The sequence below is a fragment of the Acipenser ruthenus genome, chromosome 16 (assembly GCF_902713425.1).
Source record: "Acipenser ruthenus chromosome 16, fAciRut3.2 maternal haplotype, whole genome shotgun sequence".
Lineage (NCBI taxonomy): Eukaryota > Metazoa > Chordata > Actinopteri > Acipenseriformes > Acipenseridae > Acipenser > Acipenser ruthenus.
In genome coordinates, this window is record NC_081204.1 from 4,775,140 (window position 1) to 4,791,833 (window position 16,694).

Sequence of the window (16,694 nt, forward strand, 5' to 3'; positions counted from 1 at the left end):
AACAGGATAATGACCCAAAACACACAGCTAAAAGCACCCAAGAATGGATAAGAACAAAACATTGGACTATTCTGAAGTGGCCTTCTATGAGCCCTGATCTGAATCCTATCGAACATCTATGGAAAGAGCTGAAACTTGCAGTCTGGAGAAGGCACTCATCAAACCTGAGACAGCTGGAGCGGTTTGCTCAGGAAGAGTGGGCCAAACTACCTGTTAACAGGTGCAGAAGTCTCATTGAGAGCTACAGAAAACGTTTGATTGCAGTGATTGCCTCTAAAGGTTGTGCAACAAAATATTAAGTTAGCGGTCCCATCATTTTTGTCCATGCCATTTTCATTTGTTTTATTATTTACAATATTATGTTGAATAAAAAATCAAAAGCAAAGTCTGATTTCTATTAAATATGGAATAAACAATGGTGGATGCCAATTACTTTTGTCAGTTTCAAGTTATTTCAGAGAAAATTGTGCATTCTTTGTTTTTTGTGGAGGGATACCAACAAATTTGAGCACGTCTGTAAAACATGACTGGATTCCTGTTTCTGTTTAAGAAAGGTTGAAAGCCGACTAAGCATGCTTGATTTATCAGTCTTATGCCTAGTGCTTACTAATTTAGGCCTATAATTATTATTTTAGCTTTGACCATGAGTAATTACAACATTAAGAAAAAGTGCATTATATACTGCATAGTGACTTATGAAAAGTGTCTGTTTAGACATATTATTTTTTTATTTTTTTATTTATGTATGCATGTATTTATTATTTCAATGTTTTCCTGTTTTGCATTCCTCTCACACACTCACATGTTACTGTCGATAGGTTTTAATTAATTTTGTTCTTAGACATCTGACTTTCCAGGCTGTATTCCTGGCGCTGTTACTATAGGGTATTTATGGCATGCGTAGAAAACATTCCATTGGTAGATAAAGCAATATTATGGGGGAAAAAAAAAGTTTTTATACATTATATTAAGATGTATTTATTCTCCAGTCTTCAAAAGAAAATTAAAACACCCAGTGAACTACATTGGAAAGAAATGGTCCAGTTAATATCGTGCATGTGGTTAAGTGGCTGAAGCAAAAACAGATAATAAAATGCACATTTAAATTGGGGGGACTTGCATACCAACAGTCCTAATTGAGGAAATGCCTTGGTGTTTCCTTTACTGTTTGTACGCTTCTACTTATTGTACTGCAGGCTCCTTAAGCTGGCACTAAACCCCTTGAGTTGGAAAATACATAACATCCCCCCAGAGTAGCACATTCCTGGTCCTGACCCAACCCAGAGTGTGCAATGAAGTTCTGAATGGTTTCCACACCACACAGTGTGCCTGGTGAGTCCAATAACCAGCCATGTCTGTCCCTGGTATTCCAACTTGTTTTACAGATGACTGTTTCATAATTCAAGCTCTTGAAATCAACCAGGTTTGTTTGAAGATGTGTTAATGAAGCTTCAGCTTAATCAGCTTTAAAATCCACAGTGATTAATCACTAATGTGTGTATTTAACCAAGCTGGGGTAGAAAGGGAGTCTTGGTGGTTAAGTGATTAAAGAAAAGGCCTTGATACCAGGAGGTTCAAATCCCGGCTCAGCCACTGACTCACTGTGTGTGACCCTGAGCAAGTCACTTAACCTCCTTGTGCTCCGTCCTTCGGATGAGACGTAAAACAAACAAGGTCCTATTGGCAGTGACTCTGCAGCAGCAATTGTTGATGCATAGTTCACCCCCTGGTCTGTAAGTTGCTTTGGATAAAGGTGTCTGCTAAATGACATTAATAATAATAATAATAATAATAATAATAATAATAATAATAAAAAGAAACATGGTAATGTGAGCTTTCCCCACATTGCTCAGGAAAACCCCTCAATCTGTCCCAGAGAGGCCTTCCTTTTAAGAAGAAGCATTTTAGTCTCTGTGCCCATCCAATCTTACTGTATGTCAAGGTTCTGGGGTTTCAAAGCTTTATACTAAACCGCAGTTCCGCCCTGCCATGTCAGCATTCTCGTCTTGATTGTCCTCTATATAAATAAGCAATTTCTTGACAATGAATCAACTCCTTCAATAAAATACCAGCCAGTAAGCCTCTATGGCCTAAATGGATTTCATATGTGTCTTTATGTGGTCCTGGAAGTTAAACTAAAGTGTGCCAAAGTATAGCTTTATCTTTATGTGAATAATTTACATGCAGCACTATAAATAATGCAATGCTTATATCACAGCTATTCATTTTTTTTTGTTGAAGTTTAACATCAGTTCATGTTCAATTTGTAAGGGTGGGAGAAACAGGGTGTGGGTGTGTTGACGCTCTCACAGGCCTACAGCAGTTAGCTGCTGGCAGTTAAATTGTGCCACCTTAAAAGTACTTTAATAACCCCAGCACGCTGAATGACTAACTGCAGGTAAAGAGTGAGCCTATCTACCACAACAGTGTTTAGGTGGATGGAAACAGACATTGAAGGTGTTCATTGGGAGGACCTTTTTTAATAACACATCCACCACACCCAGTATGTAATACAGTGGTTTTCCTTTTGTTGGTTTAGCTGTATGACACATCTTCCCCTTAAAAGTAACAATAGTTGGGAAAGGGTCGTATTAGAGGTTGTAGAATTATATTTAATCAATAGCCTCCTGCAACATGCCTTTGCTTTCATGCCTAGACTCAGTTTATAGATTGTACCAGACATCTGCGTGATTGGTGCGCAGCACGGTACAGATAATACTGTTCTTGCACACCGTTTTGAAAAGAAAAAAAAGAAAAAACATTTTTTTACATATTTTTCCATTAGTTTTGAGTTTGTGATGGTTGCAACCAGCAATTTGGCACTGAAACGTGTTTATTTGTCGTACATGACTGTATGGTTTACTTTGTTAAATTATAGTTATTCGTTGGTGCAAATGCTAATTTTTCCAAAATAGATTTGTGTAGGACCAGGTAGAAACCTGATGTTACACTGGTGAAGAAGGTGTTCGGGAGACCCAGCAAGGGGGTGGTCTAATGGAGCTCTCCACTGGTTTCTTATAGATTCTGGGCTCCTTCTCAGGAAATAACACTAGGATTTTATAAACAATTTACAGGAAGAGGCAGATTTTGTAAAACTGGCTGTGCTATACTGTTGAATAATGGTTGGTATTGTACTTAAACCATGTGGGGTTTATTAACAGCCCTATTTTTGTTGGATCAGACTGATTGATTGAAAAAGCATATCAACAAAAGGAAGGAAAAGACAGCAGGAATAGTAATAAAAATGCAACTAATAGTGATTGTTTTGGTAAAAGTCCAGCATCCAGTCTCTTTTGAAGGGGAAAACAGAAATGTGAAGCGCATGACACAAATACCTCTGCAACCAAATGATCAATGGTGTTATTTTACTGCCCTTGATGGGACAAGTCTGCTTCTCTTTAAACCACTTAAACTTTGTATGCAATGGTCAACCCCAAAAATTCTTCCAGTTTTTATAGCCAAGTACTGTATGAGTTTTTGACCTGCGTTGGAATTTATTCAGGTCAACAATTTTATTCAGGTCAACATCTGCTCTTAAAGAAGATCTCTCCCTATTTGTTTAGAAGATAGCAACCATCACTAAGGTGGATGACACCCCATAATCACGGTTAGGGAGTTGGTTGCTGGATGAATAAGACTTTTAAAATATTTAGAAATATTCCAGGTAGGATAATGCAAGTTTATCGAAATAGCTTATTCCAAGATGCTGATGAGAGGGAAAGCATTCACATAAGGTTGCCATACAATGCAGATGCACCTCTGAAAATGAAAATGTATATTCTGTAGAACAACATCTTTATTTTAGAGGATTTTCTGATCACAAGGCTAAACAAAATGTGCTCTGTCGTTCCCTTGGAAGTTTTCCTAACAGCATTTATTTTAAAAGTTGATTGGTATTTTGTAAAGTGTACTATGTTACAATAATATAAAATAAAGGACTAAAGTGGCATTATTGGATTTTTTTTTAGATTTTTTTTTTTTAGATCAAACACATTCTTGGCTGTATTTCACACCCACTCGGCTACTAAAATGATTAGTTTCCTCTAGTTTCCAAAACGACTTTGCGTTGGTCACCCCACGGAACTCACTTTGATGTCAGATAATGGACTTGCGTCACATGGCTCACCAGCACCTAGTATTAGCTTTGTATCCAAGTCTGCTTGGCCCTGCATGCTTAAATTCAGAGATGCACTCTATCAGAATGTCACAAAAATCAGCGATGCAGGCAAATTGCTTTCATTACGTTTCAATTGTTTTTGATCCTCAGAGAAATGTAATAATTTTAGTGATGAATGTGTTTGTTCTACTTTTCGCAATTGGGGAGGGAGAAATAGAAACAAATCCTTAAGTTTGCCATTTCGGAATCGTTTTCGGAGTGGGACCCTGTTATGGTGCAGCCAGTTTATCTAATTTTTTTTTTTAAAGCACAGGTTGGTCTTGTGCTGTCCTATTGGTCACATTACACTTGAGAGCCATCCCTGTTAGTTTGGCAAGGATATAAACTGAAGGTACGGTGTGCTTAGTTGACTTTTTAAGGATAAAGGAGATGAGAGAAATTCCAGAAAAGGACAACTGAAAACTGGTGTTGTAGTAAAAAGCTAATAAAGCTTATGAACATTTCATTAAAAATTGCACATATTAAAATCTGGCCTGTCTGGTAACCAGATGTTTTTTATTTAATATTCACATTGCAGTGATTAACCTACAATGCATGGACCTGAGAATAAGAAGCCGGAACAATTAAGGGCAGACAAATACAATAAGATATGCAGAAAAGAAGATTATTTTATGCGAGCAGCAAACCTGTTCCTTGGACTAGTGTTCCATTGAGTTGAAAATTAACTTAATTTGAGATTTAAAATAAATACATTAACAAAGAGTTAAATTCATAGAGCGGAAAAGAGCTTTAGATTAATTTTTGATTACTTCTTTCCCTTTGCATGCTATGTATAAACAGTAGTAGTATGCCAGATCTAAAATTGCAAAGAATAAGGATTTGACAGACTTTTTAAAGGGCAATTATAGTCAGGGGCTCTTGGATTACCATAATCCTGTCTAGAAGCTTTTATGGATACGATAGAATGATGCCTCAACCCTTACCAGCTGCTTGCACACTCCTTGCTTCTGAAATATTATTTTCCCCCAAGTGGAATCCATATCTTAATTTGCAAGTGAGAGGGTGGTTCTGCCTCCAAGTCTATCCAAGCAATAGCATCTTAGACTGCCAGCATATTGTACGTGCTGGTTGTGATCTGGTCTTATTGTTCACACCACAGCACTGCAGTAATTTATTTGGCCACGATAAAAAAAAAAAAAGACACTGCATTAGCTGCTCGACAGTCTGTTTAGTAAATGTATCTATTGTTAAAACATAATTGTGATTTGAATGGATTTACAAATTAACATTTAATGTTAAAGAGTACAAAAATAATAATCTGGAAACAATCTCTCTGACGACAACCATCCATGCTGAAGACAAAAGGATCAGATAGTGCAGAAGTGATGAATGGTACTGGAGCATTAACTACATACTTCTCTGGCTGAATGCTGTTTTAAGGAGAGAGGGTACCTAGTGTTTTTTCTACCTGCACTAGACAGTTGAAGAACAGAGTGGAATCAGACATGGGGCTTATCGTTTCAACATAAAATGTTAATAAACCTATTTTCTCAACCATGATGACTGGAAATTACACAACTTTTGTCAGATTGTTTGCATTTTTTTCCCAGAGATTCGACCCGTGTCAGTGTATGAATTATAAAGCACTAGCTCACGGTCCAGGCTGCCTCACGGTCCAGACTGCCTACTGGCAGGAATTAGACCCAGGGACAGAAAGCTGCAGTTTAAGTGTGTGTACGCACGTTTATTTAACAAAAACAAACACAAAACACAGGAACAAAATAAACACACCACCAGTCCAGGAACACCCGGTAGACTAATCTTATTGTACACATTCATTAATGCAGCCACTGCACTGAGGGACAAGACAGTTGCAGATGCACCCCATTATGCCCACTGGTCTGTCTGCTTTCCCATAATTGTTGCTGAATAGTTGCACGTACATTTCACACAGCATCAGTGTGTGTCAGTGTATGTCTTGTGCAGCAGTTATATTCAAATAGTGTACAACATTGACAACATAACAAAAGGTGCTTAAAGTATTGCTTTTTGTTTTTGTGTTTGCCTTTCTTGGGCACTGTAAGCATTAATGAATCTTACTGTTTCTAGGCTTCAATTCATTGTTCATTGCCTTTTTTTGTGTTTATTGTTTCTATTGACCTTAATTCTCTTACAAATATACAATGTTAACTGCCATATTAGGGCTTACTGGCAGTTTATACATACTGTAAAATAGAAGTGGGTCTGGCAGGAATATAAAACACAGCACAAGAAAGAACCAACCTACCAGACCAAGAAAAATGAAGACCACAACAGAAAAGGCATCAAATGTTCCATTCAGCTTTTAAAATCAAACAGAGCAAACTGTTTGTGCAAGTTTAGCTATAAGGTTTGGTATTTACATGGTTCTGTTTTGAATTTTCATGTTTGTGATAAAAAAGTCTACAGTGCAGTTCACCCTGCACACTTATAAGAGCTACTTGGATAACACAGATTTAATACAGTTTAGGCTGCAGCCCGTCATCCCTTAGTTTTGTGCTCCAAAACAATACTAGACAAGTTCCAAGACTGGAATCTGTGACATCAAATTGGTAGGTTGGTATATCAACTTCAACAAAGTTAGTGTTCAATGGGTGCTCCCAAATTCAGTACCTTTTGGGTTTCAACTTTGGGTGTGTGCATAAACCTTGTAATGTATGCTGTGCCTGCGGTATGATCATTTTATTTACTGTACTTGTAAATATGCAGTTTTAAATTAAAAGGTACAAGTGCAAATTACAATTTGTGCAGATTTACATTGGAGACCATCTCAAAGCTCCCCACTGAGCCATTCCTTCAATAATTGTTGTTTACAAGCATAATGTGTAATGTAATCTGCAAATCATCTTTATTGCAACGTAAATTTCAATATTATAAAATGTAGTAGTCTCTGTATCACCCACAGACAGCTGATATCTCTTATTTTGTAGCTATTTGTTTCACAACACAAGGATTTGTATTTAACAAATGGGAGAATGCCATATGGTTCCAGTTTCGTGATTTAGACAAAGTTTGTAATTTGTCCGTCCCCCCCCCCCCCCCTCCCCCTCTCATTATTTTTACTGAAACAGTTTCCATTCATTTCTAAAGATCTTTCCACCCTGAGTGATGTAAAGTTTGGAGACCAGAAGAGGAAACATGTTATATACAAATACATAATGCCATTTATCAAGCTTTGCTGCTGTTTTAAACTTGTCAGAATAGCATGGTTTATAATCTGCAGACAGCATTTACGGTTGAGACCATATCAGCTGCTTGCACAAAGTTGTTTGCATCAAGACAGAATAGTTTGTGCTTCTTTGCATGTTTTGTTTTTCTTTAACTTTTGAAAGTTCGTTTAACTAGGAAAACTAGAAAATTACAACAATCATTTCCATCTGTTATTCCATTCTAAAACCCTGAAAAGAATGTTTCAAAATAGGTGCGTATTGTTTAAAATAAATTAAACAAAATAAAATAAAGGGTTTCCTGTCTGATCGTGCTTGAATATATTAGGGGTACCAAAATGATAGCAAATGCACTGTACATGTCAAGAGAATTTCACTCGGTCGTTTGCACAGAAAGTTCATTTTCTCACATAACACTGTGATGAAGTTTCCCAGAACTCTTTAGGGCTTTGCTCAGTCATAGCAGTAATTTTCCATGGAGCGCTTTACTGATTACAGCATGTTAGGTTGGGCTTCAGTTCTCAGCCTTATATGTTTTCTAATACATGTACCTCCTTGGCAGAGAAAGGAGCGTTGGTCTTAACTTGCTTTCTGTTGTTAAAGAGGGTCTGCATTTGAATTGCATAGTCTCCTAGTGGATATTTGTTTAAGCCATGTGATGCACAGTGTGGACATATAAATACGGCTTGTTTGCAGATTCATGAAACAAGTATCTGTTTGTTCGACTAGTAATGGAATAGCAGAAGGATCAATTAAGAAAAGAGAGTTGCATTTAGTTACCTCTTGGTGTGGAGAAGTTTCAATTGCAATCCGCACTTTGTTTACTAAAATTCTGTTCTAATATCATGTGCAAAGAAAGAGCATATCCACCAAAACATCAATACCTTTACAACTAAAGCTGTCCATTAACATGTGACACCATACACCAACCGTGTTATTCATTCATCTTCTCTTTCTCCATACTTACAGTAGGACCGCTGGTTACATAGTTTACATGCTCCCCACTATGATCTGTGACTGTTTTCACGATATTAAAGTTGGTCAGTTAAATTTTATTGAAGAAGGGTTATATTTGCTATCTCATAGAAAACGATGTAAGGCCATAGAGCATATGTTTTCTATAGATGCTTGGGGAAGTAAAACCTGGTAACCTTAGTCTAGCTTGGAGCTCCTAGGCATCTGGTGTTGAGGGGTCTGCTGTTTTCTACTGTAAAATAAACCAGGTGAGTGGAACAAAGAAGTGGCTTAGGGATCAGCAGGTCAGGAGAACCAATTAATCTCTCTGGAAGCCTCTGAAAGGTGCGTCTGTCCAGCATTAGACACTTCCCTTCCATGGGCATGCTGCCACAGTAACCTCCTGTAAAAACCCCAGTCTGCTCTTTGTAGCTCCCTGGAGAATACAGCTGGAGTCTAGTGTATGTCTGACCTCTCCACCATCAACATCAAAAAGTACCATTGAGAAACAGATTTTACCAGATCAAAGCTTATTAAGAAATTAAACCTGGTGCCTTGCAATGTTAATGTGTTACAGTGAGCATGATGTGTAAGGGGGGGGGGGGGGGGGCTTACATGTGATTTATTATTTCTTAGCAGACGCCCTTATCCAGGGCGACTTACAATTGTTACAAGATATCACATTATTTTTACATACAATTACCCATTTATACAGTTGGGTTTTTACTGGAGCAATCTAGGTAAAGTACCTTGCTCAAGGGTACAGCAGCAGTGTCACCCACCAGGGATTGAACCCACAACCCTCCGGTCAAGAGTCCAGAGCCCTAACCACTACTCCACAAACATACACATTTTGAAGCTCATAAAAACCTTCTGCAGTGAATGACTTCATTGTTTTATTGTCTGGCTGAAGAAGTAGACTGGGACTTGTGTGGCTTCGTTCACAATGTTTACACAACTCCCAGGCAGTGAACGACCTTTTCTTACTGTTTCAGAGACTCGCAAAGCCAGGCTAAGAAATAAAGATGCCAGATAACGCAAATTGCAAATCATTTAAATACAGATAATTTGGTAATAATACAACAAATTTATAGTTGTACATTTCAATTGAAATTAACAGTAAAAAAATAAAAAATCATCTTGGTGAATGGTTCTAGTTTGTCATGTGTCATTTGAAATTAAACAGAATTATTTGAAGTGCACATTTTAACCTCCAGGAGCCACACATAAAATAGTGGCCTAACGTTTTTGTCAGAAAAAGTGCTCTGGTCTTTTATGCATGCATTTTGCACTGCTAACCACACTGGCCTTATTTAACTACTGGAAGTAAGATTCTATTGAAACTGCTTAATCATTCAACATGATTTCTTTAAGTGCTTTTCACAATTGCATTTTGGCTGATGTGAAGAAAGTGAATTCTGAAGAATTAACATGGCTATGCTTGCCCTGCTGTAGCAGTAAGTTGTGATGAAGGGGATGGTGCATTTCTAGTCGCAAAGCTGGGAAAAGTTGCAAATTGGCATAAAAAATGAAGAGCTGGTTTTGCTCACCTACCTCTTCAGTGCAGCCCTGCTGTAATCTAGCACAGGTAATCCTCATTCAGGATATATTTTTTTTATGTGTGCTTAATAATCAGTTGGTTGCCATAGTATAGCATTACTAAAAGCCTGTGCCAAATGTGCTCAGTCCAACCTCTCTATTATGGAATTCCTTTATCGAAAGGAGATCAGCAAAGTGTACCTTGTCTGATTTATATATATATATATATATATATATATATATATATATATATATATAAATGTCAGGATTTTAGACAGCGAGTCATTTAATTGGCACTTTGTGTCAGACTCTTTGATGATCCTGTCTTCCATAATTAGGCACCTCCTGACCTAAAGGTACGGTAGTGGATACACCTGCTGATGTAATCGAGAAGTGTGGAAGAACGCCCTGAAAGAACATGAACAGGCAATGACACACTGCAGTAAACCTGTCCATGTTTAGAGATGGATTTTAAATAGGTTCCATAAAAAAAAGAATATATTTGTCATCTGCATGCATAGTCAAAGATAAGCAGGAAGAAAGGATTTTGTCTTTAATTAAAGCAACACCACTGGTCAAATGGGCATCATGTAGTTTTCACTATTGAATAGTTCTCAATAGAAATGCTCTAGAAGTAGTCAAACATTAACATGATCTGAAGCAGAGGGCTGAATGAAAGATCAGTTATCTAGCAGAATGTATTAATGCTGTTATAAACTAATTTTGTATTAATATATAAAATGTATACCGTACTTTATACTTTAAACTAAGCTTTACAGTGGCATCTGCTGCTGGATAATGGTGAAATCTCAACTTTGAGATGGCTATACAGTCATAACATTGCCTGCTGGCCTTATCCAAATTGCAAGCTGATACAGCACCACCACATTGGCAGTAGATTCTGTACTAGTACTGTTTATTTAACAAAAAAAAAAAAAAAAAAAAAACTTTCTAGAAAGAACTTCAGCTTAACCCCCTCCCCCATATATGCCTACAAACATTTGGTCAGGAAGTCAGAAAGGACATTTTAAGACATTTGGAAAACATTTGGCAAATCTGCTTCTCCCCACATCGATAAAGGCGCCAGTATTCTGATATAGCTCACGAAACTGGAGTATGAATCTAACACTATTCAGTGACTATACAGTGAAAAGAAGAAATAATTTAGAAAAATAGTACATTGTTAATAAACAAGGGTATTTGCAATATTGTGATCACCAAATTATAATGGGGGGGAATAGCCAAGTACAAAAGTTGTTGGTGACTATGTTAATTAGGTTTGATTTTTTTAAAAGTTATTGTTTTATGTGTTTGTTTGTTTTTTGCATCTGATTTTGATTTTGAAAAAGCTCAGTGGTTTGGGGTTTACATCATCCAACATTTTTTAAAACAGATTTTCCTTGGGGTGGGGTCTCAGTTAGACTGTTGCAGAGCTTGATTGCCATTAAAAAAAGAAATCTCAAAGTGCTGTAGTCTTATAGCATGTAAGTGGTTTTGTAATGTGGATTGGCTACCGTGGCACTATTTATGTAATTGAGGCAGAGTTTGTTGTGTACCTTTTTATATACCTAGTTTGTTACTAGTTAATTGATATTCTTAATATTCTCACAACATAACAGTGGAATTCAGCATTACCAAATAGCTTCATTTACAGTAACAACGATACTGGACAGAGATTGAACAACCCACAACTGTAACTCTGACCTTATTTTTACCCATTGTTCAACTTGAAGCTGTTAATAATTGCTGTGTTGGTGGAAGGGTCAACTTATATTAATATGAGATACATTATTTTTAAATTTGTTAAAAAAAATATGTAGAAATCTAGAAGGCATATCAAAGACATTTAAATGGTCATAATACTCCATGTGATGTGGTAGTGGATTTGAAACTAAGAAAAACAAACTTCTAGTCCGATTTCAAGCTCTGTCTTCAATGTGAAACATGAAAGAGTTTAGCAATGAGGGTCTAATGGCTTGCAGGCCTGTTTATGGCACTGTGGAGACTTCACCGATTCCTTACAAGTGCAGAATGAAATTAAGGTTACTATTATTACAACTGAAAGTATATAATGCACTAAATGTTTTGAATGTAAAGCTGAAAATAGGCATGAAATATTGTAAACTTTGATCTTGTTCTTAAAAAAAAAAAATGATAGGCAGGGTTTTCCACTTGGCATTGCAGAACTTTTTAAAAACTACTCCAGCACTTCCCTTATAATCAGTAAAACAGAAACGACTGTTAGTCAGCGTGCTGCTGCAATTCGAAAGCGTTTGCATAGCCTTTCCGGATGTAGTGCAGGGAGATGTTTTTAGACAAAGGGGTCCTTAAATATTACTTTTTTTTAAATATATCTATATGTTGACAATACAGTAATACTGACCAGTCACCAAAGCAACTGAACACGTGTGGATGCGTATTAATGGCGTCTCTGTGAAATTTCAATTGTTTTATGTGCCCCATGTTTGCTCCATGAGCTCACGCTTTGAATCTCTATCAGGCATTTCTAAAGTATTAATGACCTGTGCAGTTAGCAAGGAGGTTTTTGTTTTAGTTTCTAAAGTTCTGTCTGGCTTATAATAATGTATACAATGGATGATGAGTTATTAATGCATACTATGTTATCCCATGTGATTGGTGCTGATGTTTAAGTCATATCTTTTATTTATTGTGCAGGAGAAATACCCCAGCATTGTTAGACTGCCAGAAGGTTGCAGTGCTGAATATATGGTTATCCAGAGTCCAAAACTTCCAGGGTAAGGACAGCAAATTATTTAAAAGTGTTGGTTCACTGAGCAACACCATTCTAGATAAGGAACTTTGGCAAAATAATAGATTTTCTGTCTTGATCGTTTGAGTGGAAAGTAATTTTCCCCACTGCCAGTGCAATTTGAGTACAGTACTGTAATATAACTACATTATTTGAAAATGATAGGTTGCCAATGGAACTTTTCTCAGTGTCTTTATTGTACATTCTTGTCTACACCACACTCAAATTAATGTGCACATGCTGGTCCATATCCGTAACCCAAGTGCCCTGGAGCAACTGGCAATGTTACGGAACTAGAAAGAAAATTCCACATTTGTTTTTTTAGCATAATTTATGTGAAAATGTTCTATACATTAAATAAAATGTTCATTTCTAGTACTAATGGTGTGTCAATTTGTACTGAAAATGTACGTCATTTAAATGCAGCATTAAGAACAAGACATCAAGTTCTTAATTATGCATGTCTTTTTTGTTTTTTTACTTCTGACCAATTACTGCATTTTACAATTCTTCCAGATGTGAGCTGAAGATTGTTTGGAACATAGATGTGACCGAAGAAGGGGTGGTTACCCCAAAGCTTAACCTTTTGACCAAAATACCAGAGGAAGGTTTGTACTGAATCGCACGTGGTGACCTCAGGTCCAACACTATTTTAAAGACCAGGCTGCACCGTACTGTACATTCATTAAATTGTGCACTTCATTTACCTACGTGATCAGTGTTCATGTTTCATAGATGTTTTTCAGTTTAAAAAGTTCTTTTTTTTTTTGCGATATTTTAAATCATTTGAACGGATTCTTTCTTCAGGGAGCTTTTGTCTCAAAGAAAAACATCTGACTTATACTGAAATAGTTGTGGTATAAATATGGTGAATGTGATTTTCCAGCTATTAAAAAAAACAAAAACATCTGAACTTTGGATTAGCATTTACAAAAAAACATTTATTTAATAAACTAAAAGTGCTTGCTTTATTATTTCTGCATACTGCTGAAATATAACTTTTCCCCCTGCAGCGCTGGTCCTTGACAAGAGGAAGGCAGTGGAGAGTGCACCCCGCTGTTTTAAAAATCTACTGCGCTTACTTGGTATTGAGGCCACCATTGAAAGTGTCATAAAGTCTGTATCCATGGAAGAGTAATTTATTAAAATTACTAATAGAGATAATTAGAACTGGTAGTAAAATCTAAGTCAGTATGGAAGCACGTAAAAAACTGCCACATGGATGCATTTATTATTGTTAAATGAGAGCACATGTTAACTATTGATGCTATGAATTCTTATGTTTTATTTAAATTTGTTTCAATATAAACACTTTATAATTCCCATTAAGAAATATTTGTAAAACAACATGCCAAATGTACATAATGCTCCCATGTCACATTATATATAAATGGACATGAAAAATAAATACAGCTATTTAAATACAAAATGCCAAACATACTTAAAAAACACAATTCTGTACATCTTACTGTTTTTTTTTTTAGTTTACCAATAAATTGCAACCATATACATGAAAATGCAGTGGTTCTATTTGTGATATTTCAAACCAATAGTGTTATTTCATACTGTAATAGCAGTAGTTCAAGTTTATAGAAAAACAGTGGCAGTTTCCTTTCCAAGCTCAATATAAAAAAATAAAACACAGTAGAACTGAAAATCTGAAGTTAGGTTGGTTTCTAGGCAACACAGACCTTTGTGAATGATTGCTGTATCTCCAGCAGACCACAATGATGCATTTAGAGTAAGATAATACTGTGCTGTTGGTCATCCACTTTGCCAGGTCTAAAGAAACTTCAAAGTCTTATAGCATTTTCATTTGCTGCTTGTTATTACTGCCAAAACGAGCAAATGCCATTAACCCATGTCTTTCTTTCAAACTGAATACTTGATCCTTTGGTAAGAAGAAATATTTTTTTTTTTTTGCATAACTGTTAAATAGTATATGGATTCTTCTAGCACAGAGGTTTGGTTTATGTAATGGTTTCCACAGCCATACCAGCTAGTGGCTTTTTAAAAAAAATTTTATATAAGCTATGGGCATTTTAAGTATCTTAAAAAATGCCTCTTTTTAAATCTAACCCATTATTAATACAGTTGTTTACTCTTTGATGTGAAGTGATGGTATATATGTTACAAGGTTGAATAAACTAGCATTGTTGCTGGAGGTTTTTAGTAAATTGAATCCAGCTACTGTACTAGTTTGGTTTAATACAGGAAATTGTATGATGCTTTGATATATCTTTCTAGCTGGATGATAAACAAAGCTTAATCTGCAGCTGAATATCTGTAGTCTCCCTTGGATGTAATGGTGGCAATAACAATTGATTATTAAATACTTGCCTAGGTGACATGCTTCTTCATGCACATTTCAGATCCTGGAATCCATTACAGTGAAGTTAAGATGCTCAGATACAATGATTACTTTATTATTTCTGTAGGTTTTTTTAAACATTTGTTAACAATACAAATTCATGGCCATTGCATGAAGTTGAATACAATTGTGATTGGCATAAGCCGAATTTAAAACAACACTGACGGTTCTCTTTTGGCAAAGTGGTCATATTTGTGAGTCTCTGTGTTAACACCTTCAGCACTTTCTAATTTCCCAGATCTACGGCTACATTCAGTCAAACTTTTCAGAGGCACAGTTAAATTTTGACACTTGCTCATTCTGTGATTTGTCCAGGGGTGTCTGGAAGTTTGCATACCACCATAAAACAGGGAAGCAATGCTGGTCATAAAGCTGCCTTTTTTTCTTTATTGAATCTACCACTAACTTTACATAAAGGTAAAGTATTTAACAGCTTGTGTCTTACTTGCAAAAATAAATAACAAATAGGCATACCCAAAAATAGTTTACTGGTCATCTTTCCTAGACCTCTCATTACAAGTCTGCAGTGTTGAAAGAGTTAATCACAGAGTTATTTTAAATGAAGTGCGCTATTTTAAACAAGCAATAAAATACCAAAACATATTTGAATCTTTAAAAAGTTTACTACAAAGTCGCAACCCCCACTGGCATAGTAAGATTACCAGAGAAAGATATCTGAATTAGCAGCAGTTTAGTTATGTAGATATTTTTGTCACCTGCAAAAGCCTCAAATTCCTTAAATATTACTTTACAGAAGCACTTGATCAAGGCAACATGGCACAGTTTAACTGTTAACAGAAAAACCCATAACTAGATTTCTTCAAACTGTACAGGGCAAATTTGGTTTAGTAAACCATTCAGGTTCTGCAGTTATTTACAGTTCAATTAAATAATCGGTTTTCTTTTATTTCACCCTCTCTAAACAATGTGATAAACACTGAAACCAGGAAATCTTATTAAAATCTAAAATCTAAATTAACTTTTTTTTTATGTTTTTTTTAAACTTGACGATTGTGCATTATTTAGTTAGTGTGAAGAGATTGTTAACATACATGGGTGTTGATGTGAATATCTTTTTTTTTTTTTTTTTTTTAGATCAGGGGTAGGCAATGTTGGCACTTTCAAGTCTAGGTCTTGAAGTAATAAAACCTCTGACTAAATAAATTAATTCTACCTATTAAACCTGGAATGGAACAGCATGGCCAGAGCTGCCTACCCCTGTGCTATACTTAACCACCTCATCACACATTCATCATTTAAAATGCTTCAATTTAGTTTCACATTCGAAATACTGTCCCTGAAAATATATTGAAATGGATCAGGAGCCACAAATTAAGAGTTTTCATTCAGGTGAAATGAGCAAAGCATTAAATTAAGGAAATCACTTGCTTTTGCATGCCCCTTCGGTTCTCAGAATTGTTCTTGCAAGGAAAGGAATTGCTTGATTGTTAGTGTTACAGCAAGTGAGGCACCCAACACCATTCACAACAGGCACCTACTTTTCTGAAGATGGAAATTATTACCTTTAATTCTCACCGTTCTGGGTACACTGGTTACACAGGTGCCCATGAGATTCCTTTATATCTAACAACCAGATGTCTTGCATTTTAGATCTACATGGGCTAAAATAGGTTGTGTCAAGTAACCAGTAGGACCAGTGTTCTCCAAAAATTGAAGACAACAAAAAAAAAAAAAAAGATTTTATCAATTAGTTTGGTTTAATTTATTTTTTATCAA

At 36.1% G+C, this 16,694-nt stretch overlaps 1 protein-coding gene across 3 annotated transcripts in view; it reads left to right on the forward strand.

Annotated features, from left to right (window-relative positions):
• LOC117412604 (centromere protein P-like) overlaps positions 1 to 14,839 on the forward strand; it is an 82,436-nt gene extending 67,597 nt beyond the window's left edge. For all 3 annotated transcript variants that reach the window (XM_058988513.1, XM_058988512.1, XM_058988514.1), the window contains exons 7-9: positions 12,493 to 12,572; positions 13,103 to 13,194; positions 13,600 to 14,839. In XM_058988513.1, coding sequence (XP_058844496.1) covers positions 12,493 to 12,572; positions 13,103 to 13,194; positions 13,600 to 13,724 — 297 coding nt within the window. In that variant the 3' untranslated portion in view covers positions 13,725 to 14,839. The remainder of the gene's footprint in view (positions 1 to 12,492; positions 12,573 to 13,102; positions 13,195 to 13,599) is intronic.
• Positions 14,840 to 16,694: the final 1,855 nt, after the last annotated feature.